We start from the raw sequence: 26,103 nt of genomic DNA, 5'->3' as shown, positions 1-26,103 counted from the left end.
AATCATTGCTGAGCTGTTTTGTTTGAATTTTCCCCAGAGAAGTCAGGTATTCTTAGTCATTGTAATGTGACGTCACTGTACTTCTTCTATCCCCTAAGAGTCATCACCACATTTTCATTCATCCCCACAGAGTCAGGTATTCTTAGTCGTTGTTAAGAATCATCACTGAACTTTACCTTTTTTTTTTCCAGACACGAGGTATTTTGGGCTCATTCCCCAATCCAAGTCAAATATTCATAGCTAAAAGATCATATATGAACTCCTTCCCTAGCCAAGTCAGGTATTTCTAGTCGTTGCTAAGAATCATCATTGAACTGGTTGATTCTTTCCCCAACAGATGTCAGGTATTCGATCCGTTGCTAGGAATCGTCATTGAATTTTTGTATTTTCCTCAGCAGAGTCAGATATTCTAGCAATTGCTAAGAATCCTCACTATACCTTCTTGAGAAATTTATCCCCAGTCCAATCAGGCATTCCAGCCTTCGCTGAGAATCATCATTGAACGACGTCTTTTCCCCACATGGTTGGGTATTCTAGCCGTTGATAAGAATCATCATCGTACCTTGTTTATTCTCTCCAGCTGTGTCAGGTATTCCATCAGTTGCTAGGAATCATCACTAAACCCAACTTTTATTCTCCACTGAATCAAGTATTCTATCCGTGGCTAAGAATGATCATTGAATTCACTTGGTCAATCCCCAGTAGATGTCAGCTATTCAGGTTGTTGCTAGGAATCGTCACTGAATATATGTTTTCCCCATCAGAGAGATAGATGTTCCAGCCGTTTCTAGGAATTACCTTCTTTTTCTCCCCATCCATTGCTAGGGGTGGTTTCCCTTTCTCTTTTTCCGAGATTCTCATTCCCCAATGAAGTTTCTTCCCTCTGTTCTTCTTGAGGTTTTAACATCAAAAGATACTTATGTTGCGTATAGCATGCATAATCATCATAACCATGCATAATCCCCAATAAATCAACTCATATCACTATTATCCCCAGCAGGGCAAATTTCCGGTTACTCCTATTAGTATTTAATCCCTTCCTACCATGAATGTATTGGAAGCCGTTACTATCCATACCTTCAGGTCCGAGAAGATTAAATAGAGGTAGCTGTCATACACTCAAATACCCTACACCATATCACCCTCTTAAACCCTAATTCATGAGCACATATACCACACATATCATCTCATATACATCTATACTTCACAATCCACAATAATCCACAAATTCAAGGCATGGGATTCATCTGTGAAAAATCAAGTTCCTCAGGCCATGTTGAGATGTGCCCAGGCCACCTTAACCCTAATTTCATCCTCAAGCATCCCACAAATCTTAGAGGATCACTCAAGGCATCTCATTCACTCCACAAACCCAATTTGGATGGTGAGTCCCCTTTGAATAAGCTTCAAGATTCATCTGGTCACTCAAGGACCAAACCCTAGGTCTTGACCTCATTTGGCTTGTACAAGTCATGATTCACTATGGATCTTGTCCATGCCACTGATTACCCCTCAAATCTAAAGTTTGTTCACCCCCCACACCTTTGAAACATCTCAATGTGACCCTTGTGTCTAAAACCTTAATCCATCTGGCTTTGGTTCTTGACAAAACTTATGGCTCAAGAAACCCAAATTTAGGGATCTTTCAACCATTGAGATTGCTTCATTTTGATCATCCAATCACCCTACCATTCATTCAACATCATTTTATGTCCATTACAACTAAGATCCATCATTTAAACATTCATTCAATCCATGTTACAAGTAGTTGGTTTGTTCATGATTTTTCAACTATCAATGCCTTGATCCACCCATGAACTTGATCTAAAATCATCCCATAAAGGTCCAAATATTATTTCCCATCATGATATGATCATATGAACTTAAAACCTCCACCATTGTGCCTTGTAAATCAATAAATGACAAACCCCATTTTTTGGTCATGTTGGTTAGTTGCATTTTGGCAATAATGGCCTATGGGAAGTTCCAAAGACCATAACTTTCACATTTCGCAAGATTTTTAAATTCCACTTCAATCCAAGTGTCCTAAATAACTTCCTCTCCAATTTTGTTTCAAGGTCCAAAACTTAATTCATTGAGGAAGGGCTTCAAATTTTCTATTGGCCAAGCTGGTCCAACATGCCCACCATGCCCTAAAATCATGCCATGACCACTACTTTGAAACATTGCTATTTCCAAACCACAAACCCTTTTGACCTAGTTCTGTTTTGATTCAATCAAGGACATGGCAAATAGCAAATGTCACAAAATTGAGACAAAGTGCACGAGCCAATTTCATTTGGGCTTGGTTCAAACATTGATGCCCACCTAGATGTGAGAGCCAAATCACAACCAGTCAGAATGTGAAAATGGATTCACCATGTCACCAAATCAATCCCTTATGATCCCAATGGTCCCCAGACACTTTACATTTGGTATTGTGGTGTATAAGGAAGTCAACTTGGATGCCAAAGCTCCCCACAATGCCAAAACTAATCCCATGTGCAAAATCCAGATTTTGCCCAAAATGGCAAAACGCAAAATCCATAGCAGGCTATCTCTTTGCCCTTGTTTGTTCCATATTGGTGATAAGGACCAAGACAAAATGGCCATGTTGAAATTTGGTTTAAAACACTGATTCGTTGCTTCGTGCGAGATTTGAATTTAAAAACAAACTGTGTCGTGTCCTGGTTGGTTGGCTAGCGTGCGAATTCCATGTATTCATTATGTTTATTATTTAGTTACTTCAGTGTGTTTGTTAACACCACTGAGCCATTGTGTAGCGGTAAAAATTTTGATACTAAGTTATTGATTAACTTAACTCATAAATCAAGAGTCACCACCGCGCTTTTATTGTTTTCAAAGGAAAAGAGAAAAAGTACAAACAAAACCCAGAGAAGTTTTAAAACAAAACTAATAATAGAGAACAAGGGTATGGGGGTTAGTTATGCAAATGCAAGGTGTTAGAACCATAAACATCCATGGTACTCCATGGGAACCTCTTTGAAACTGTGAACATTTTAGTTTGAAAAAGGCTGTTGTTAGAGAGATGGGAAAACAAATATTTTTTTATGATTTTTGTGTTTGCCAAGACCTTTTGAAGTTTCATGCCTCTGTACCAACAAATTGCAATGGATGATCAAAACCTCGTAGTTCAGGGTAAAAATAACAAAGATGTTTGTTTTGATTCATTTTTTAATGAAAAGAAATTTTGTCATTTTAAGGAGAATACTCAACTAGTCACCCACAAATATGAAAACTTTGCATCATCATGAGAACGACTCCAACTTGGATAAGGATCAACAAGTATGTCACTAGCTCTCACAGATGAAAAGAATTATCATCAGTATTGTGGAGATAGGAGAACTATATCTTAATTATGGAGAATGACTCATGTCTAAACTTTGAGAAAGGTTTTAAAAGGAAAAGTGCACAAAGGGCACAAAAATGATTTAAGTGAGTTATGCATTTTTTAGTCTTTTGAAATTGGTCTGAATATGCTTAAGATGAATTAGCATTTATTAGGATTTTTTTTTTAAATCAATTGACAAAAGTCAAAGTTTATTGAGAAAGTAGTTCAAGTTAAAACAAGAAGATTTTTGAAAAGGGGGAGAATATTTGAAAATTAAAGAAAGGGAGGATAAGAAGAGACTATCCTAGAGCATAAAGTAAAAGCTAGGGATGAGAGATCTAACCAAGAGATAACAAGTTTTACAAAATAAGTCAAACAAGATTTCCCTCCTTTGGATTGAACTTCAAACAAGCCAAATAAGCAAATAACAACCCATGCATCAGATGAAACCAAAATAACCAAACCAAGTCTTCAAAGGAAGTCCCAAGTCACAGGTACCAGATGGATTCCAAGGTCTCAAATATTATTTCCCATCATGATATGATCATATGAACTAAAAACACCCACCATTGTGCCTTGGAAATCAAGAAATCACAAAATCCTATTTTTAGGTCATGTTGGTTTGTTGCATTTTGGCAAGAATTGCCTATGGGAAGCTCCAAAGACCATAACTTTCTCATTCCACAAGATGTTTAAATTTCACTTCAAGCCAAATGTCCTAAATAACTTCCTCTCCAATTTTGTTTCAAGGTCCAAGATTTAATTCATTAAGGAAGGGCTTCAAATTTGCTATTGGCCAAGCTAGTCCACCATGCCCACCATGCCCTAAAATCATGTCATGACCACTACTTTGACACATTTCCATTTCCAAACCACAAACCCTTTTGACCTGGTTCTTTTTGCATTCAATCAGGGACAAGGAAAAGAGCAAATGGCACAAAATTGAGACAAAGTGCACGAGCCAATTTCATCTGGACTTGGTTCAAACATTGGTGACCACCCTGATGTGCAAGCCAAATCACAACCAGTCAGAATGTGAAAATGGATTCATCAAGTCACCAAACCAATCCCTTATGATCCCAATGGTCCCCAAACACTTTACATTTGGTATTGTGGTGTAGAAGGAAGTCAACTTGGATGCCAAAGCTCCTCACAATGCCAAAACTGATCCCATGTGCAAAATTCAGATTTTGCCCAAAATGTCAAAATGAAAAATTCATAGCAGGCTATCTCTTTGCCCTTGTTTGTTCCATATTGGTGCTAAGGACCAAGACAAAGTGGTTTGAGGTGCAAACAGGCTCAGACAACAACCACACTTGTTCCCCATGATCCAACCTCAAGCATGCTTCGAGCCACTCAACAATCTGAAGCAAAACCTCATCTATTTCCCTCCAAACAATCCACACACCTTACTTATAAATAGGTGAAGTTGTCCCCTTCATTTTGAAAGCTTAAAAGCCCCCCGAGCCTCTGCAGAACATTCGAGTTGAACAATCCAAAATAAAGATTGCGTTTTTGAGTTTCAAAGTGTTTTAACTCTAAACAACCACCCAGAAACCTTCACTGACCTCCACTGAAACTTTTCCAAGTCCTAACACACCTTCCCTGAGCCTCATCTGAGATGAACTCAGTTGTCAGAATACCTCCATGAATTGTTTCTGATCAGGTAGTTTCACTTATCCCCGCCTCTGAAACAAGTTACCATTCAACTCGAAATGTTCTTATGATCATTAACCCTAAGTTTCCAGCTTTGATTACTCCATATTTAGAATTTAATTTTTAAATTAGGTTAACTGTGTTCATCTGGTTCGTGGTGAAATACTCCACACTCAGAGCCAATTAATGGTTATGAGTGTGGAGGATGTTTTGTTTATGATTATGCAAGTTAGTTCCATGTTAAAATTTGGTTAAAAACATTGATTTTTGAAGTTTGATTTTCAAAGTTCCTAGGTTGAAGATCACACCGAGTCGTTTCTTCACGCGGGATTTGATATTAAAAACAAACTGTATCGTGTCCTGGTTGGTTGGCTAGCGCGTGAATTCCATTTATTCATTATGTTTATTATTTAATTGCTTCGGTGTGGTTGTTAACACCACCGAGCCATTCTGTAACGGTAAATATTTTGAGACTAAGATATTGATTAACTTAACTCATAAATTAAGAGTCACCATCGCACTTTTATTGTTTACAAAGAAAAAGGAAAAAAATACGAACAAAACCCAAATAAGTTTTAAAACAAAACTAATAAAAAGAGAACATGGGTTCAGGGGTTAGTTATGCAAAGGCAAGGTGTTAACACCCTAAACATCCATGGAACTCCATGGGAACCTCTTTGAAATTGTGTACATTTTAGTTTGAAAAAGGGTGTTCTTTGTAAAAGATTAGAGAGATGGGAAAAATGTTTTTTTAATGATTTTTGTGTTTGCCAAGACCTTTTGAAGTCTCATTCCTACTTACCAACAAAGTGCAATGGATGATTAAAACCTCGTAGTTCATGGTAAAAATAACAAAGATGTTTGTTTTGATTCATTTTTTAATGAAAAGACATTTTGTCATTTTAAGGAGAATACTCAACTAGTCACCCACAAATATGAGAACTTTGCATCATCATGAGAACGACTCCAACTTGGATAAGGATCAACAAGTATGCCACTAGCTCTCACAGATGGAAAAGAATTATCATCAATACTGTGGAGATAGGAGAATTATATCTCAATTATGAAGAATGACTCATGTCTAAACTTTGAGAAAGGTTTTAAAAAGAAAAATGCACAAAGGGCACAAAAATGATTTGAGTGAGTTATGCAGTTTTTAGTCTTTTGAAATTGGTCTGAATATGCTTAAGATAAATTATAATTTATTAGGAATTTTTTTTTGAAAATCAATTGAAAAAAGTCAAGGTTTATTGAGAAAGTGGTTCAAGTTAAAACAAGAAGATTTTTGAAAAGGGGGAGAATAATTGAAAATTAAAGAAAGGGAGGATAAGGAGAGACTATCCTAGAGCATAAAGTAAAAGCTAGGGATGAAAGATCTAACCAAGTGATAACAAGTTTTATAAAATAAGTCAAGCAAGAATTCCCTCTTTTGGATTAAGCTTCAAGCAAGCCAAATAAGCAAACAATAACCCATGCATCAGATGAAACCAAAATAACCAAACTAAGTCTTCAAAGGAAGTCCCAAGTCATAGGTACCAGATGGATTCCAAGGTCTCAAATCTTATTTCCCATCATGATATGATCATATGAACTAAAAACATCCACCATTGTGCCTTGGAAATAAAGAAATCACAAAATCCCATTTTTAGGTCATGTTGGTTGGTTGCATTTTTGGCAAGAATGGCCTATGGGAAGTTCCAAAGACCATAACTTTCTCATTTACCAAGATTTTTAAATTCCACTTCAAGGCAAATGTCCTAAATAACTTCCTCTCCAATTTTGTTTCAAGGTCCAAGACTTAATTCATTGAGAAATGGCTTCAAATTTGCTATTGGCCAAGCTGGTCCAACATACCCACCATGCCCTAAAATCATGTCATGACCACTACTTTGACACATTGCTATTTCGAAATCAAAAATCCTTTTGACCTGATTCTTTTTGCATTCAATCAAGGACATGGCAAAGAGCAAATGGCACAAAATTGAGACAAAGTGCACGAGCTAATTTCATCTAGACTTGGTTCAAACATTGGTGACCACCCTGATGTGCATGCCAAATCACAACCAGTCAGAATATGAAAATGGATTTACCAAGTCATCTAATCAATCCCTTATGATCCCAATGGCCCCCAAACACTTTACATTTGGTATTGTGGTATAGAAGGAGGTCAACTTGGATGCCAAAGCTCCTCACAATGCCAAAACTGATCCCATGTGTAAAATTCGGATTTTACCCAAAATGGCAAAATGCAAACTCCATAGCGGGCTATCTCTTTGCCCTTGTTTGTTTCAGATTGGTGCTAAGGACCAAGACAAAGTGGTTTGAGGTGCAAACAGGCTCAGACAACAACCACATTTGTTCCCCATGATCCAACCTCAAGCATGCTTCGAGCCACTCAATAATCTGAAGCAAAACCTCATCTTTTTCCCTCCAAACCATCCACACACCTTCCATATAAATAGGCGAAGGTGTCCCATTCATTTTGAAAGCTTAAAAGCCCCTCAAACCTCTGCAGAACATTCGAGTTGAACCATCAAAAACAGAGATTGCATTTTTGAGTTTCAAAGTGTTTTAACTCTAAATAACCACCTAGAAACCTTCACTAACCTCCACTCAAACTTTTCCAAGTCCTAACACACCTTCCATGAGCCTCATCTGAGCTGAGCTCAATTGTCGGAATACCTCACTGAGTTGTTTCTGATAAGGTAGTTTCACTTATCCCCACCTCTGAAACAAGTTACCATTTAACTCGAAATGTTCTTATGATCATTAACCTAAGTTTCCAGCTTTGATTACTCCATATTTATAAGGAGCTTAAAGTTTATAAATCAGAAACAGTTCTCATGGATACAAGAATTTAAATTATTACTCGACAATATTTTGGTACACTTGTCAAAAGTATACATCATATTATAATTTATTTCAACCACATAACAAACAAACATAAACAATAAACCTAAAAATAAATTGAACTAGCAAGAAAAATAATTTCGTAGAAACGACTCTCCTAGGGAAAAAAGAAATTACAACTAAAAATGATGACAAAACGACAATGACGACAACAATATCAACAACATAAAAAGTAGAAGATTGTGATACAATGCAAAAGCACACAATGATGAAAAATTAAAAAAATATAACACAATCGAAGAGCTAAAAACTAGAAGTCCAAACAAATCAAGGGTACCATCGACCATTATTATAAAGTGCAATTAAAAAGGCGTCTAAAATATGAAACGAGTAAAATTGTTTCATGGCACTACTTGCATCTTCTCACATTCTTCTCGTACTTCTTGAAAAAGAGAAGTGGATAAATATCTTTCACCGAAACTTGGAAATACAACCTGCAATGAACAAAAATTATGGATATTAAAATAAAAATAGAATATTTTAATTATGCAAATTTAAAATTTTATAACTTTTTAAAAAATACAAAGATGACATTAGTATGAAAGTAAATAATAGAGTCTAATTGGCTGAAGAGACTTATAATCAATGTCTACCTCTGTTTACATACCATCAAAGTGGAAAAAAATGATCAAATAATAATTATTAATGATGAGATGTGCATATACCACAATAAGCTTTCCCTCATTTTCTGGCCTCTTTGCAACCTGCAATGCAGCTGTAGCAGCACAACCCGAAGAAATTCCCACCTATTTACCAAAGGGAAGAATGTATGAATAACCAAAGTATAAAGCCAATGGTTAATCAAGATACAACAAATTGACATAAATCACTAACCAACAGGCCTTCCTGGAGTGCTATTGTCTTTGCAGTTTTGACAGATTCTTCACCTGATATCTGCAAAAAAATGTCTTCATAAATTAGATTAATGCTTTGAGTTTTGATGAAAAGAAAGTGAAAAAGAGTAAAACACAATAACAAACCGCTATAATTTCATCCATGACTTTTTTATCCAAATTCTTTGGCACAAAACCAGCCCCAATACCCTGAATTATGTGAGGTCCTGTAATTACATTTCATTAGGTCATTTTTTTTTTCGGTCTCTGCAACGCGACATGCCAAATATTCTAAAATACAAATATATACAATTAAGGCGACACATAAATTTCTTACTTGGTATTCCACCGCTAAGAATGTTGCTTTCGAGAGGCTCTACACCAATAACCTAAAAGACATTCATGATTAATACCTTTCTATTAACTAATTGATACTAAAAGACAATTATGTCATTGAAAATGTTTTACCAACCTTAATGTTTGGATTTTGTTCTTTTAGAAATCGACCTGCTCCAGAAAGGGTTCCACCAGTTCCAATTGCTGAAACTAAAATATCTACTTTACCTCTTGTATCTTCCCATATCTCTGGCCCAGTATTCTCATAGTGTACTTTAGGATTGGATGGATTATCAAATTGTTGAAGCATGAATGCATTGGGTGTATTTTTTACAATTTCTTCGGCTTTTCGAACTGCTCCGGTCATAGCCTTGGAATATTCAGTCAAAACAAGTTCAGCTCCAAATGCTCTCATAAGAATTCTTCTTTCTAAACTCATCGAAACAGGCATTGTCAAGATGAGTTTATATCCTTTAGTAGCTGCTATATAGGCAAGACCAATTCCTGTATTTCCACCGGTAGGTTCCACCAAAATACTCTGAATTAAATGCATACAAAAAACAAGTTAATAATTAAGAATGACAAAAACAAAAGGGATTAAAGCAACATTTTATTGAAGGTTGATTCACTTCAACCAATTTATACTATGTTGATGCAATCAAAATAAGCACAAATATCCATAATAATATTCAGGACCAGTTCAACTTATGAAATCTAAAACAAAAATTAAATTGAGATATCAGCTCAGCTAAAAGTTTATATAATAATATTTTATAATATAAAAAAATAAAAATATATCAATTATTTAAATATATTAAAATAAAAATATAATAAAAAATATTATTTAAATATTTGAGATATCAGCTTAGCTAAAAGCTGATATATTTTTCTTTTATATATTGTTTTGTTTATGTATTTTTTTTAAAAATAATTAATGAATGTTAAAATTATTTTGGTCTTATGAGAATATATATCATTTCTATCATGTTTTACCTTTCCTGGTGTTATGAGTCCTTTCCTCTCAGCATCAAGTATCATGCTATAACCGATCCTGCAAAAATACAAATGATAAACAGTAAAATAACAGAGACAGATTGAACCTCTTATTTGCAAATTTATATGTGAACATCTTCGACTCGAGGAATTTGTCTATGTAATTGCCTGTCTTTGACACTACAGCAGGGTTCCATAAGCTCAAGCTTTGCAGCAATAGTAGCAACGCAACCTTTGGTAACACTGTTCAAGTAAACCATTGGCGTTTTTCCTATGAGCTGTGTCATGGAAGCAGCAACAAATGAACAAGATTCATCTTTGAACTGTGTGCTTATTGAAACAAACGAAAAACAAAAATATATGAAACCGACCTCTGTAATGTCCCCGGCAATATTGAGACTGTCGAGGTTGGTTTGCGGTTGGACATTAGGGGTGGAGGACGAATAGATCCTGGAGAAGATGGAACGGTGGCTGATACCGAATCGCCGTGATATGGGAGCACGAATCAACGACTTGAGTAAGGAAGTAGAAGCCATTGGTGCTTGTGGAGAAAGCTTTGATGGCAGAATCTTATAAATAAATAGATATGCTAGTTAGGGAGTGCACGAGATCGCATATTTTATGTGTTTTTTTGTTTTGTTTTGTTTGTTTGATATAAAATAAAGCTAAAGATAAATTAAAATAATCAACACTGCAACACTGAAATATAATATTTCAATCCACTCAATAATTGAAATATTATTGTCTATCACTTTCTGCTCTCACCCCAATGGGACGTATCCCTCCAATCTTGCATATCCTCGCCATACTTTACAACTAATTTGCTTTGGTTATTTCGATGCCTTTGGATATAACTTCCTTCAAGGTAAGAGAGATACATCAAATACTCCCGAGGTTCCATAATAATTGACTCCGTTGATGATTTTACATCGATTAAAAAAAAGAAAGAAATAAAAAAAAATGATATTTTTACTAAAGTATTCATATCATGTATTGGGAATGATGAATAATAGGGATTACCCTTATGGCATGCCAACGTCGATGATGGTTGACCTACATACTAACATGTCAACTTTTAGTGATAATGCAATGGCAATTGTGTCGTCGTATAACTCACAAAACACTTATGCGTCGACCATCAATAATATGGTTCAACCGGGAAGGATAAGTTATATCCCTCAAACATCGCCATCGTTGAATACCACTTCCATGATGCCTATGAGACAACAAATGGACGAGAGGAACCTATAGTTGGTTAACACTCTCACCTAACAAATGGGGACCAATTTCAACCCCTTGATTACAAATATGAACCAAAAGTATGAACTATTGACAAACTAAATGGGACGAATAATCGATTTTTTGGTACGTCCCAAATTCCGCCTCGACCAACCCCTAAGATATCAAATGTTGGGTAGGTAGAAGCCCCTTAGAATGGGATGGTCCAGGCAAATGTAGGCAAAAATCAAGGATTTCGACCAGAACCAGTCCCAAATAGGGAAGAAGAATACATAGGTCAAAGCAATCCCAAACCTCTGATGGTTCAGAGAAACCAAGATGTTGATCAGGTTCTTAGAAATGTCCAACAAAATAACTTTTGTGGACATAATAACATAGTCAATATGGTCGAACAGATCTTGGCCCAAAACGGCCTTAATGTGGGACTCCACATGCAAACTTCATTTCCTCATTATCAAGATATGTTTGATGAACAGAGTTACCAGGGGTTGGAAAATCCTCAAATTCACTAAGTTTGTTGGTGACACTAGTGAGTCGACTGTCGAACATGTCGCTAGGTACCGAATTGAAGTTGGTACATTGTGAACAATGAAAATTTGAAAATAAAGTATTTTTCAAATTCTCTTACAAAGAACGTCTTCACTTAGTTCACCACACTTCCTCCACACTATGTTCAAACATGGAGTCAGTTGGAGAGATTGTTCCATGAACATTTTTACATGGGTCAGTCGAAAATAAATTTTAAGGAGTTGGTTAGTGTTAGGCGAAAAGTTCCGAAATAGATTGATGATTATCTAAACATGTTAAAACGACTTAAAGCAAGATGCGGTGGAGTAGATTATTCCATTAGGAAGAAGTTAGATACCAATTACCTTAGGGACATGGCATAATTGACAGATAGGGTTCGTCAGGTCAAATGCTTGAAAGTTGAAAAAACCATAAATAATAAGTATCATAAAAAGAGAAAGTTGCTTATGTAGAGACAGACGATTACCCGTCAGACATAGGCATCGAAGGTGTCGAAGAGAGTGAGGTAAACGTGGGTGAACTTAAGCCAGGACCTCCCTATGTATGTAAGTTGTTGAAGCCATTGAACGAGAAAAATCCTTTCGAGCCTAACAAGAATTATACATTTGTCTAAAACTTATACTTTCGATATAACAAAGTACGACGAAATATTTGATTTGTTAGTCACAGATGGATAAATTATAGTGCCTCGGGGCCTAAAAACTCCACTATTAGAACTAAGGAAAATAAAGGTTTTTGTAAGTACCATAATTTCTTGGATCATAAGACTTCTCAATGTGTTCTTTTCAGGGATTTGGTGCAAAAAGCTTTGAAAGAGGGCAGACTCCAATTTGGCGAGAAGTCAAACACATCGATGAAGGTGGATTCTAACCCAATACATACTAATGATGCTCCCTATGCTAAGCATGTGGAGATCTTAATGGTCGAAGATACTGAAGGCTTCAACATGAAGGTCGACAAAGGTGAGGAAATCTTTGTCGTTGTTGATGCTGACATACAATGTGTATACCCCAAAGCTTAGTAAAAATGGATAAATTTTCTAGAGCGCTGCAAGCTAAATGACTCTAACTGTCTTTGATGAAAAGGCGATGAAGAAACTGGAAAACACAAAGAGGTATGATCCTAGAAGAAGTAGAGTAGGAAACTAGATTGTCAGGTTCGCCTCAAACAATAGAGGTGTCCCTTGCAAGAATGAGGAATATAGGAGGCAGTTCAGACAACCTCGTTAGAGGACTTTTTGTCCATCGGTGAATGTACCTAAGGAGAAGTTGGTGAAACCCCTGAATCAGAAGGGAGAAAACTAACCCAGATTTAAGGAGATCAACCCCAATGTAGGGGTACCAGATAAAAAGAACCAGAAAGTGTCTAAGGTAAAATCACACATTCCCCTGACCTACAAAGGAAACAACCCGATGACCAGCACTCAGTGGAGGCGTCACCATAGGAAAAAGAAGGCTGGGAGGGAAGCCTTTGCAAACAAGAACGAAGCCCATGAGATGAAGCGTACCATGGTTGTGTCGAAGGCTCAGACAAATCCTTACTCAAAGAAACTGAGCAAGGAAGACAAAAGGATAGCCAACTAAAGGTTGCTTATGAGGGTGGCGCGTCAGGCCAAAGATGGCTCCACGTCGACGGAAAAAATGCCTGAATACACACCTCAATCAGAGGACATGGCCCCATATACACTCCTTAGCCTGAGGAGGAAGTTCTCGAAAATACGCCTCAACCTGAGGATAAGGATCTAAAGTATACACCTCAGTCAGACGATGAAATGGTCGAAGACAACTTCGACATGGAATATGAGAATGACTTACAAATCAACTGCGACCTAGTCTCTGTGTTGTCTGCTGAATATGATAGGGTTTCAGAGGTTTATGAGGTTGAGGAAGACTATGTGCATGATAAGGATGTGAATCAAGAGCATCTGTTACTATGTCATGAACAACAATGTCGTTGAAGAGCAATAAGCCATCTTCGAAGTCTTTGAGATGCATTTTCAAAGTATATCAACGACATTAATGTTTAGTCCAAATAAGTGTGAGGTGCATTTTCAAAGTCTATGAGAATAGATTATTGGATTCATTTGGTTTTAAATCATTTGATAGATGCAAGTCTTAATTTTGGAAGATATATCTAATGCATCAAATCATCGACTAAAGTGAAAGGACATATGATATATCTTGATTATATACATATGATGTATATGGACCTCAAAACATATGTGCTAGATGAGTTTTGTTTCTCTTACTTGATTTATATTACTGAAAAACTCGGTAATTATGGCTTTATGTATGTGACACGAGTTAGAATTATTTTGAGAAGAGTTCAAGAATGAAGTAGAAGGAAACAACTGGAAAAAGTATTAAGACCATAAGAATTATTCGTTGTGGTAAATACTTATATAAAGAATATAATGACCATTGAAATCGTATCACATCTAACATTGTTCGATCTAATATTGCTCAATTATATCTTTGTGACTCTTTTTTTTATAAATTATTTTACATAGAATTATTCATATTCATAACCAATATCATTTAAAGTAGTCGTAGAGACACCATATTTGATATGAAGGTAAGAGTGCCCGGTTTGTCTTTATGATCATTTGCTTGTAAGGTTTATTAAGTAAATTTGACCACAATCTAGATGAAGATGTATGGATGGATGTATCCTAAAAAATATTGGGGACACATGTTGTATAACACTTCATAGGAAAAAATTGTTTTGTCGCTAGAACTGGAGTATTCATTTAGAGATATTATGTATCTAAAGGAGTCAGTGAGAGTGATATAAGACTTGAAGAAATTTAAGCACTAGAATGGAACATGAACCAATTCAACAAGGGAGTTATTGGTGTAACATTGGTTCATGTAGCATGAGATTTAGAGAAGATCATAAATGATCTCGATTCTAAAAGGTGTATAAGTTGTCTAAATCCATTTATGGGTTAGATAAATCCTTTTTTAGATGAATCCTTTTATTAAAGAAGTTTTATGAAAACTTGTATTAATAAACGTCAAGTTTAAATCTTGTGCACACAAAAGGTTAGTGGAAATCTTTGCATTAATCTAGTATAGTATATAGGTGACAAACTAACCATCAAAAACAAATTCCCTACAACATCAATGTAAGACATGGTTAAAGAAATGGTTTTGATGAAATGCCTAGACGAGGTTTTCTAAAAGGTCAGGAATCATAATTTATAGAGATATATGGTTGATGAATTCCCTAGCACAAGTACATATTTCAACAAAGTGTTGAGACACCTAATATGCATAATCTCACATTAAGATTATTACATGTTATTGTACCCCAAAATTTGCCCTCCTCTTTTCCTAACTATTCATCCAACCACTTGATCAGGAGATCACTTGCATACATTCATAATTCATCCACATGCATCATTCATCATGGATTCAAAAACTTGGGCTTGTGAAGCTAGGGTTTGTGTGGATATCAAGGCTCAAAAGAATGGTCTAACCATGTCATTAAGCATAGAGATGTGGAGCCCTAATTGTGATGGTAAAGGCTTGAATTCAACCAAGATTTGGCCAAGCAGTCTTCTGGGGTCTTCAAAACCCTAATTCCTCAAGGCATGATCTCATAGAGCTTCCCTAGGCCTTATCTTGGCCTTCAAAACCCTAATGCAGGTTCACACACTAGAAGACTGATGGTGAGAGCATATGGCTTGATTCAAGAAACTTGCTTGAGGGGTAAGCCTCAGGGAAACCCTAATCAGGGAGGTGGTGAATCAGATGGACTTGGTGGCCTGACTGTGCATCCATGACCCTCAATCTTCACCTATTATCAATATACTTGGTTCAACCCTACCTTGGTCTTCTATGGGTATTGGTCTTAGTCTCAAGGTCATGGTGTTGTTCATGTGACTATTGGTACACATATGGTCTTGGTAATCCAAACAACCAAATTTCTTGTGTCACAAGCCAATTGCTAATCATGCTCATTGATTCATGGATATATCATTCAAACCCTAATCATATGCCCTCATTTATGGCCTTGTTAACATATATTACCAGTCAAGTCATTTCCTTTTCAAAGTCAAGCATTCAAGTCATAAATAAACCAATTGTAAAGCCAATTTCAAACCATTTTCAATCCATTTCATATCACTGTAAACCATTAAATTTGATTCTACATAAGAAAATACAAGTCTTGACATTTTTGACCAATTGTTAACTTTGGTCAACAATTGAATTTTTGGTCAACTTTGACCAAAGTTAACCCAAAATCCAAAAACCCAAAATTTAACCCTAACCAATCATTCATTGTCCATTTACAAAGGAAATACGAAGAAAATACAATTTTGCCCATTTGTTGACTTTGGTCAACAATTAACTTTTTGGTCAACTTTGACCAAAGTCAACACTCACTTTCCCTTGATCATCCAAACTTTGTCTAGCCTTTTTCTATGATGAGCCATCCAATCTTCATATTTGTTGGTGGTTTTTCTCTTGATTTGCTTCCATTACAAGTAAGTAGCATTGTGCACAAACCATGTCATTTTGGCATCTTGGAACCAATAACCATTTGCCTTGGGTTATCCCTAATCAATTTCCAAAGAGGTCTAACACAACCAAACCATTGTTCATTGCTTATAACTCTTGGCTTTAACCTAAAACGATACACCAAACCATGGAAATGCACGGTTTAACCAAGGGAGAAGCATTACTAGTCCTGCTACTGCAGCACCCCTTTCTGCATCCTGCTGCACACACCCTTGCTTTGCCTGCAGTAGAACCATAACAATTACATGACCATCATAACATGCTCACACATACATTGGGTTTGGGACTGGTGATGATGGCTCATGAAAGTTGCAGCATAAAAACCTATCCTGCAGAAACAACCACAAACTCAACAATGACATGTTAAAAATCACCAAGAAACATCATGAAAACACACCAACCAATTCACAAGCCAACCTGTAATGCAACAGTTACAGCTAAAGCATCAATGCACCATGACATTATGAAGCCTTACAAAACCAATTCAGATGTGCTACAAAATATGACAACCATGATCCTCATACCTGTTGCAAATCCACAAGAGCCTATTGCTATAACAACCTTGCCACATGATGCACTCTTGTCATCATCAATAAATACCAAGACCAAAACAACCTGCAAGGTGAATCTGCAACATATCTACCTGAATCATGGCACAAACCCAAAATCATAACAGGAAATTAACCTATTTGCAATATGGAGCAACGAAAGACCTGATGATGCAAACAGACCATCCTATAGACTTGCAACATCTTTAAGCTCCAAGAACCTGCATCAGTATTTGGACATGTCAAGTGGAAGAGCCACCATGAAACTATTAAAATACAAGGGTAAGTTATGGTCCTGGACCATCTCATTCATTCAACCAGTTTGGGCCATAAGAACATGTCATGCTGTCAAGTTGCAAGACCAAGTCAAGACTTCAGTGAGCAGTGCATAATTCAAGGCATACTAGTCAAGCAAATCCTGGTAACATTCAAAGTTGACATAATGAAAATTGTGAAGAACCATTGTGACCCTTGCAGCAGTTCATGCACATAACATCCTATTCAAACCAGTTGACATCATGGCATAGCAAACATCACGACACTGTAAACAACCTCAAGGTCTTGGCCTTGTGCAACATCACTTCAAGCTGCAACAATCCAATTGTAATGGCTATCCTTGAATCATGAATTTGGAAGCAAAATGCAATGGTGATTGTGTCCTGCAGAGGCCAAAACCAACATGAGCTTTGCACATAAAAAAACGATACTTAGCTACTGAATTAAAAAAGGAACTTACACAGCATGCAAGGCCAAGGACGTAGCAGCATTGCATCTTCATCACAGTGGGATGCACACCTCACAGCATAACATTTTCCAAGCTAGCTACCATGGCTAACCCTGGTTTGGACATGATAGGCCAAGTTCATGCTGCAACAAGTGAAGGCAAGGAATTGAGTGCAAGCAGTGAAAATTAAACTGATGAAGCATTTAACCAAAGCACACTTGCATTTAACAGTTACCAGTCACTTAATCCTAATTCTAATGTTACCTGCTACAACCAGTCTATGCATCAAAGCCATTAACATTCACATACCAAATCCATTCATCATTCCAAACCAACCCGAAGTTGCTTAAGTTTAACCTGCAACATGAACAACAGGTCATTAAAAACCATTCCAATATAACCTCAATCTAATCCTAACCTGCAACAGCCAGTCAAGTTTCATTTCACTCATTCATTAGTCAACTCAAACTAACATAACTAACTGAGTTTCCCATTCATTAACCAACTGAGTTTTCAGTTAACTCAGTGAGTCAGGTCTAACTAACTCCTAACCATATTTAACTAACTCCTAACCACATTCTAAAGCTAACAAGTTCCAAGCCTAGCCTTTATTTAAGAAACTCATCACTCACGTTTTCAGAACCCTTGGAACTTTGCTTGAACCTGTGCACTCTCTCTATTGCAACTTCCCTCACCTTACTCAAAGCTCTATTTTCTCCTAGAAGCCATTGAAGCTTCACATCGAAGCTTCAATTTCGCTTGAGCTAAGCCACTGGACCCTTACTTTCACTGTTCTCAAACTCAGAAGAAGAAGAAGGAGACAAAATAATAATAAGAAGAAAGAACCAAGCTCAGGAAACTTACTGGTGGATTTTCCGATCATCTTCTCCGGTATGTCATTTCCTATTCCGTGGATTTTTCTTGCTTTGAGCACACCAGCGTGTAGCATCTGAGGTAGGAAATAGAAGCCCCATAGTATTAGGGATTGATTTGCACCAACCACCATTTAATTTGACTTGTAGATAGCTAGGGTTCTTCCGTTTAGCTGTTCGATTAAACCGGTACAGGAATTGTTTCATAATTCCATTTCCATATTCATACTTAGCTTGATGATTCGCATCCAATGGCAGTGGTGGTTAGGTATAATCCAACACTGGGGGCGGGGATGGACGCCGGCACGGTGAGCCTCGGTGAACCATAGTGAACGGAGGGGAAGTTAAGCGTACAATGAAGAGTTTGAATTCTGTTGACTTGGACAAGTCAACAGAGAGATATTTGGGCTGAGCCTCTTAAGGCCCACTGAGATTACTTGTCATACGCCCTCATTACCAATACACCTCCCAAGGACTTTGAAGAGAAGTAGAATTGGGCTTAGTCAAGCCCATTAACCTTTTTGCTAATTCCCCACATGTTTCCAGCGTGCACCCCCCTGGAAATGTTTGTTTTGGCATTGGGCTCAGACGTAGCCCATGCCTATTTTTGCTCATACGCCACCCATTTTTTTGGCTTTTGCTTTCTGTGCAAAAAAAACAGTAATGGGCTCATCCTGCAGCCCACTAACCAGAATTCAGTTCATACCTCCCTTTCCATTTCACACCTCTTGATTCAATTTTTTTCTTTTATTTTCTTAATTGTTTTTTACAATTTAATTAGGTTAATTAGCACAATATTAGTATAATTAGGTTAGTAATTGACCATTAGAATTTAAATCTTGATCATTAGTATATTAGAATTAGAATTTTCATTAGAATTTAATTAGGATTTTTTCCTTAGAATTTTAGTTAGGAATTTTGATTAGGTTTAATTAGAAACAATTAGGCTTTGATTAAATGTAGAATTACCCCATTCTCAACCTTAGGTTAGGATCAACATTAGGATATAATCAATTTTAGACCATAGAATTTGATATATTTTGTAAATGAACATTTTGCCCCTATGGGCTTATTTTTGTTATTTTAGTGATAGAATGACATGATCCCATTAGGATTTGAATATGACATAGGACTTTAATCATTTCCAACAATTATAGAACTTATACATAAGGTTTTAATCATGATTTTGACCAATATGCACATGCTCCCTTAGGACTTATAACATAGAATTTTCAATCAACTTTTGATAAATCAATGCATGATCCCTTAGGATAGTTTCTAACAATTACTAACTTTGATTAGATGCAAACCTAGTTCCCTAAACCAAAACAAAACCCATGGTTAAATTGATCAAAATCCATTTTGATTAATTAAATCCTTTGAACTTTTATAATCCCACAGTCTAAATTGAGTGGCCAAAAGACCCTTGGTCACTTGATAAAACTTTTCTTCCAAGCTGTGGAGCTCAAGGCCTCAAGACAATATCTTCAATCAAGGCATCCTCAGTCATACCAAGCAACGGATTATTCAAGCATATAAAAGGTGGCATCTTCGAGAACTTGTTAAATCAAAGTTAAAAAAGTGTGGCACGAGCCTTAAGCAATAGAGAAGGAGTGGGACTGGAGTATTCCTACCCCCATTCTGAGTATCTTTGGGTATGGGAAGTAAGACCCAACGCTCATCATATTCACCTCTATTCATATACTTTATCATAATTCTAATCACAAGATTGACAAGTCTCTCTCTTCACAAAGCAAAAATAACAAAAGCAAGGACTACATTAACAACTTATCAATCATGAATCAAGTTATACGATACGAGCCTTAAGTAATGGAGAAGAAGTGGGACTTGAGTATTCTTACCCCCATTCTGAGTATCTTTGGGCACGGGACATATGACCCAACGCTCATCGTATTCACCTATATTCATATACTTTAGTGGAATTCGAATCGAACGATTGATAAGGTCTTCATCATCAACACAAGAAACAACAAAAAAGACTCATCTCTCTCCATTTGAAGTTTAAGACAAGAGTCACATGCCACGAGCCTTAAGTGGTAAAGAAGGAATGAGACTGGAGCATTCCTACACTCATTCTGGATATCTTTGGGTGCGAGACGTTTGACTCGTTGCTTATCGTATCCACCTTTACCCATAGAATTTAGTGTGATTCTCATCCAGTAACTATCAAGTCTCTCAATTCCATTCAATCATTTCAATTCAATCATCTCTTCTTGCCTCCAATCATCTTATTTTCAGCCATAGTAGGCTGAACTACGAAAGCTCTGATTTCCTTATTGTACTATAAGGGTACGTAGGTAGGATAACCCGATTTCTTTGCGAGCGATATCTTACCTATATCTTATTTATCGATAAATCATCCTTCATTCATTCAATATATACCATCTTTTTGAGATCAACTATACTTCTCTTTGGATTCCTTGTCCATCCTTTTAAGACGATAACGACAGTCCGCCTCATCAATCAAGAGTTGTTTGGCCCGTAACCTAAACAATTAGTTCATTCTTTTTTGCCTAAGACGCCACTTTGCTCTTCGATTAAGAGTCTATCACTCCCTTGGATCTAAGATAATATCCTTATTTGACCTTGAATTGTTGATTCCCCAGCAAGTGACACACTACTCCTTGCACTCCAGTACTGCAACCCTTCCTTGAAGATGTGTTTGTCTTGTGAGTCCCTGTTGCTTAGAAAAACCTCTCTCTCTCTCTCTATTCTCGTAGTTCCGAACTACGATTGCTCTAACTTTCTCATTGCACGATGAGAATACGTAGGCACGAGGATGCGAATCCTTGGCGAGCATATTTCTAATTATTCCTCCTTCGCCTTAGGGCATCATCCATATTTTTCACTATTTATTACCTACCTGCGATAATAAATCGTTCACCTAGTGACATACTGTCTTTTTGACATCGAGATATACTTCTTTTGGAATTCCATATACACCCTTTTAGGACGTCTAACGAATAGTCCATATTTTGTACCTAGAGTTATTTGGCCCTTAACCTAAATACTTAATTCCTTCATTTTAGCTAACACCCTGTAGCGGTTAAAGTTGTTTCCCTCTATGGTAGAAATCTCATTTCTTTTATGGATTCTAATACACTTTCACCTTCCGATTTTAAACAATACTTCCTCAGTCACTTATCACCAAATACTCTATTCTGTGACTTCGGTCACTTTATTCCGTTCATTCCCACGATGCATTCGTCTTCTACCTTCATTCACTCCACGTGATTTACCTATTCTTTGAGCCAAATACACTATACCTTTGTGCTCCATATTGTACCTTCTTATGAACCAAGAGCTGTTTGGCCCTTAACCCAAACACCTAATTCCTCTCTTTTTCGGTTGTTCCAATGCAGTGATACAGTGTTGTAGGCCCTCACTTGTTGGTTGATACATGTTTACTCTTGGGTTCATCTTTCGCCCCTTGTCGTAGTTCAAACCACACGATTCTTTGGTTCAAACCATTCTTTGATCATACTTCTTTCCATCTTCCACTTCTAGTTCTTTGAACTACGAAGCTCGGAATTCCTCATTGCACTATGAGGATACGTAGGCATGAGGACCCCAATCCTCACCGAGCGCTCTATCTATTTCTGTCCCTTTTCCCATTCTTTTACGAGTAATCTTTAGATATAACACTTATTCGAGCGAGAACAATCAAAATGGTTCCCATGGAGTACCATGGATGTTTGGGGTGCTAATACCTTCCCCTTGCATAACCGACTTCCTTACCCAGTATATCTCTTTCCCCGGGGTTTTATCGATGTTTTCCCTTCCCTTTGGGGATAAATAAAGTTCGATGGCGACTCTGTTGTATGTTCGAGCGTGTGATACATTTGAGTATATTTCTGATAGCTTCACATGTATGGCATGAAGTTTTATCTAATAGATAATGTATTACTTCATTGGATGAGAAAAAGGACACCATGGTACGAACTGCACTAGATGCACTGTATGTTATGCGTATAAACAATAAGTACCAAAATGATTAAAGTATTCATAACTAGGTCACTATCAAGAAGGTTTGTGGGTATCTTAAAAGGACCTGATGTTCCTTTTCTTGAGAGTAGATGGGAATAATCATTGTAAATGAGTTGCAATGATGTTATTCCAAAACTTATGAACTATATATTCATATCTCAGTATAAATTAAATGTTATACTCGGATGACAACTGTATGACTTGAAAAAGGCTTCAAACAATTGTCATTTCTAGTACAAAGGTCAAATATATGATTTGGATCACTTTTATAATTCTTGGGAAGAAAGTTGTGTTTCTTGTATTGTAGATCCTATTGATCCCATTCACGATAATAATGGGTTAATCTTGCAAGTTCATAAAACTATATCTCACTAGCGATTCATGTATGTATATACATATATATATATATATATATATATATATATATATATATATATACCCATATACATATATATATATATATATATATATATACACACACACACACACACACACACACACACACACATATATATATATATATATATATATATATATATATATATATATATATTTGAAACTTCAATTTATTTCGAAAAAAGATTGAAAGTTGAAATTGGAAGAGGTGTATATTACCAACATAAGAAAGAGTTCATTATACTTTAATAAAGTATCATGCTTAGATAATGCTTGATGCAGATAATGGGCAGATAAATGTTAAATTAATATCTGATTGACTCTAGTGCTAGTGGGAGATTGTCGGAGTAAGCTCTAATAGTCAATAAGTATTGGTTGTATATGCTTTTGTATCACGACTTTGATATATATTGTTTGTTAATATATATATTTATTAGACATTATATTTATTATGTTACTTGTATCTGACATAATAGAGTCCTTAGAATAATTAGTTTATTTAATAATATATTAAGTGGTACTTAATTGTGAGACTTCATTAAACATAAAGACATTATTCTTAACGTATCCAAAGTCAAGCTTTACTGTCAAATAGGACAACAGTAATATATAGAGACTATTATGTGAGTAGACTGATGATTGTATCTCACAAGTCTTGGATATGAGATATCATGTCTTCACATAGGTATAAATATTAGAGGTAATATTTATACTAGATTGACCCACCATGAGACTACTACATAGTTTGTTATGTAAGTGTCATAAGTTATTCTCATAGTGATAGTGATGTATACCACTATTCGACCTGAAACCACCATGGATCTTAGATGTGGAGTCAAATTCTTTATTACCAGTAAAACATTGTCTGTAACAGGATGACCATAAAGATTGTTTATAAGTACTTTACAAATCATGCCGAGGGATATGAGTGACCTATATGGGATTTTCCCCTCCTACATATACAAGAGTAATATTTGTGGGGTCCTTGATAGAGTATGACTATAAAATGGATGTTCGTGCTAAAGTAAGTTGATATGAGATATTGGGCTTGTTTGTTGTTATCAAGTATACTCAGGGATCAAAGAATAAAATATTTGACTATGCAAGGGTGACACATTTTATGTCTTGTGTTCAATATAGATATAAGGGTAACTGTACAGATGATCATTATCATAGAAAGATTATGTTAGATCACATGACATTCTCGTTACTTGGGTAACAGTGATGTGTTGATAGATATCGCTCACTGTTTATAATATGAAATATATGATTCAATATTATTACCAACGTAACAATGAAACAAATGATTAAATTAAATAAAATTTAATAATATGTTAATTGTATTATTTAATAAATTAACGCATATATAATTTATTTGATTAAATATGATTTAATTAAATAAACGAGAATGACAGTTTATTAAATTAAATATGATTTAATTTAATTAAAAGAGTTTAATTAAATATAATAATATTTTATTTGATTAAAATAGTTTTAATTAAATAAGATTAGACTTATTTTGGAAAAACCCAAAATAAAAGCACTAGAGTTTTAGTAGCTCTCTATAAATAGAGGAACTCTTTTCCCTACCAATCTTAATTGTCAATTATCTCAGAACAAGAGACAGCTAGCACCGCGTTCCACTTTGTGCTCGTGTGGACTTCATAAAGACGATGATATTTTCCATGTTCGTGATCAAAGTTAAAGCATGCTTCAAGAGGTAATTTGTCATCCTAATTTTGTGTTTGATTTGTGATTGATGGTTTAATCAAGATCCGTTCATTGAGATTATTCCGCTAAGAGGATTAATTTTTGAAAAATCCCTCTTAAATCCCAACAGGCTCCACTACAAGGCCAACATTATTCATGGTGATCACGCCCAACGCCAACTACAGGTTACTTCTTGATTTGACCCCTAATGGTGCTTAAGACAAGGGCTTTGAATGACATTAATCACCATATTGGGTATTCACTATCATTGATCATACCCCTAAATGATGCTTATTATGCTTGAGAGACACACTTGAATGCGTTGATGTCATACAATAACGGTCAATATCTGATTGTTTGTCAATACCTTGGATACCTTGCCATAGGCAGCCTTTATGATGCTGGATTTTTTGAAGTGGACGACCTTAACCCCGATTATAGCCATAATACGACTTATCATAATTTCTCGGGAAGTACACAACTCCCTAAGAATGAGGCATGTAGGGGCGAGATGCTTAAGATATGGGTTATCCGGACAACCATTGTTGATTACCGAAGCCTAACTCCTATGAATTCAAAAGGTACACGGTCCCTCAAGAATGAGGCCCACAAGAGCGATATGCTTTTCGAGAGTCCTAACCTACTAATACGTCCAGCATGTTTACGCCTTCTTGGATAATATTTTAGCAGTTATTCTTTCCTCATCAGGGTCGGGCCTAGTTTTGTTTAGTTGACCTTACTATTGTGGGTGGAGTTGATCTAATGATGATCCCCACCCTAGTTATCTTTTGGTGGGATCTCTCTATCTTGGTATAACCTACTTATAACTCGATTGTTTCTTGGGTTGTCCATTATAAAGTGGTCGAGCTCAAGGTCTTCTTATTTCCCAGTGTCGGGTAAGTCGGTCCAGAAGGTTTCTTAGCTGATGAGTGAGTTTACTTTCTAATCAAAACTTTCCTTGTACCTTTAGAACATACTCTTCCGACTTTGTCAAAAGCTGCCTAGAGCTTGACTTGTCTTTAAGGAATGCTTCCATTTTATTATTATGCCCATTTAAAGGTACAACTTCATTTTTGTTTTAGACTTTACCATTCGCCATGTTATTGTGTCTCCATCCATATTTATGAGTTTTGAGGATTTTTTTTTAAATGAGAAAGTTTGAATGGAGAGCTCGACAGGTTCTCATCTTGCGTTTTTGTGTTGAAGCATTTTGACGCCTTTTGTATTGAAACACAAAGAGCCCAAAGGTTCATTGTGGAAAGGTTCCATATCATATTAGTTTAATGCATTTCAACCTCATATCCCCCAACTTTTCTAAAGGCATTATGAACTATGGCAACCAAGCATAATTGCTAAAATGCTATCCATAATACTTATTGACATGTAAAATATGAATAAATTCTTAAACCATGGTCATGTCGAGTTTCATAACCTCCATTAATAACTCTTTGCTCCTTTTGAGAATAAAGGTA

The 26,103-nt window shown here is 36.1% G+C and overlaps 1 protein-coding gene across 1 annotated transcript; it reads right to left on the bottom strand.

Annotated features, from left to right (window-relative positions):
- Window positions 1–8,061: 8,061 nt before the first annotated feature.
- On the bottom strand, window positions 8,062–10,748 carry LOC127107100 (cysteine synthase). The gene is made up of 9 exons (XM_051044376.1): window positions 10,452–10,748; window positions 10,249–10,358; window positions 10,081–10,138; window positions 9,224–9,625; window positions 9,089–9,140; window positions 8,899–8,978; window positions 8,753–8,812; window positions 8,584–8,664; window positions 8,062–8,352 (listed from the first exon to the last, which is right to left on the bottom strand). Exons 1-9 carry the CDS (start codon window positions 10,614–10,616, stop codon window positions 8,260–8,262), a joined length of 1,101 nt encoding a protein of 366 aa, XP_050900333.1. The 5' UTR covers window positions 10,617–10,748; the 3' UTR covers window positions 8,062–8,259.
- Window positions 10,749–26,103: the final 15,355 nt, after the last annotated feature.

This window comes from Lathyrus oleraceus, chromosome 7, assembly GCF_024323335.1.
Source record: "Lathyrus oleraceus cultivar Zhongwan6 chromosome 7, CAAS_Psat_ZW6_1.0, whole genome shotgun sequence".
Lineage (NCBI taxonomy): Eukaryota > Viridiplantae > Streptophyta > Magnoliopsida > Fabales > Fabaceae > Lathyrus > Lathyrus oleraceus.
This window is presented reverse-complemented; position numbering and strand designations above follow the sequence as displayed.

Bases quoted from the DNA above. Each gene is read 5' to 3' on its own strand.
- LOC127107100 (XM_051044376.1), bottom strand. From the start codon at position 10,616: ATGGCTTCTACTTCCTTACTCAAGTCGTTGATTCGTGCTCCCATATCA. The intron at 8,665-8,752 runs GTTAGTGATTTA...TTTGGTAAATAG, and splicing joins CACTCCAGGAAGGCCTGTTG to GTGGGAATTTCTTCGGGTTG. The intron at 8,353-8,583 runs GTATATGCACAT...TGTTCATTGCAG, and splicing joins ATGAGGGAAAGCTTATTGTG to GTTGTATTTCCAAGTTTCGG.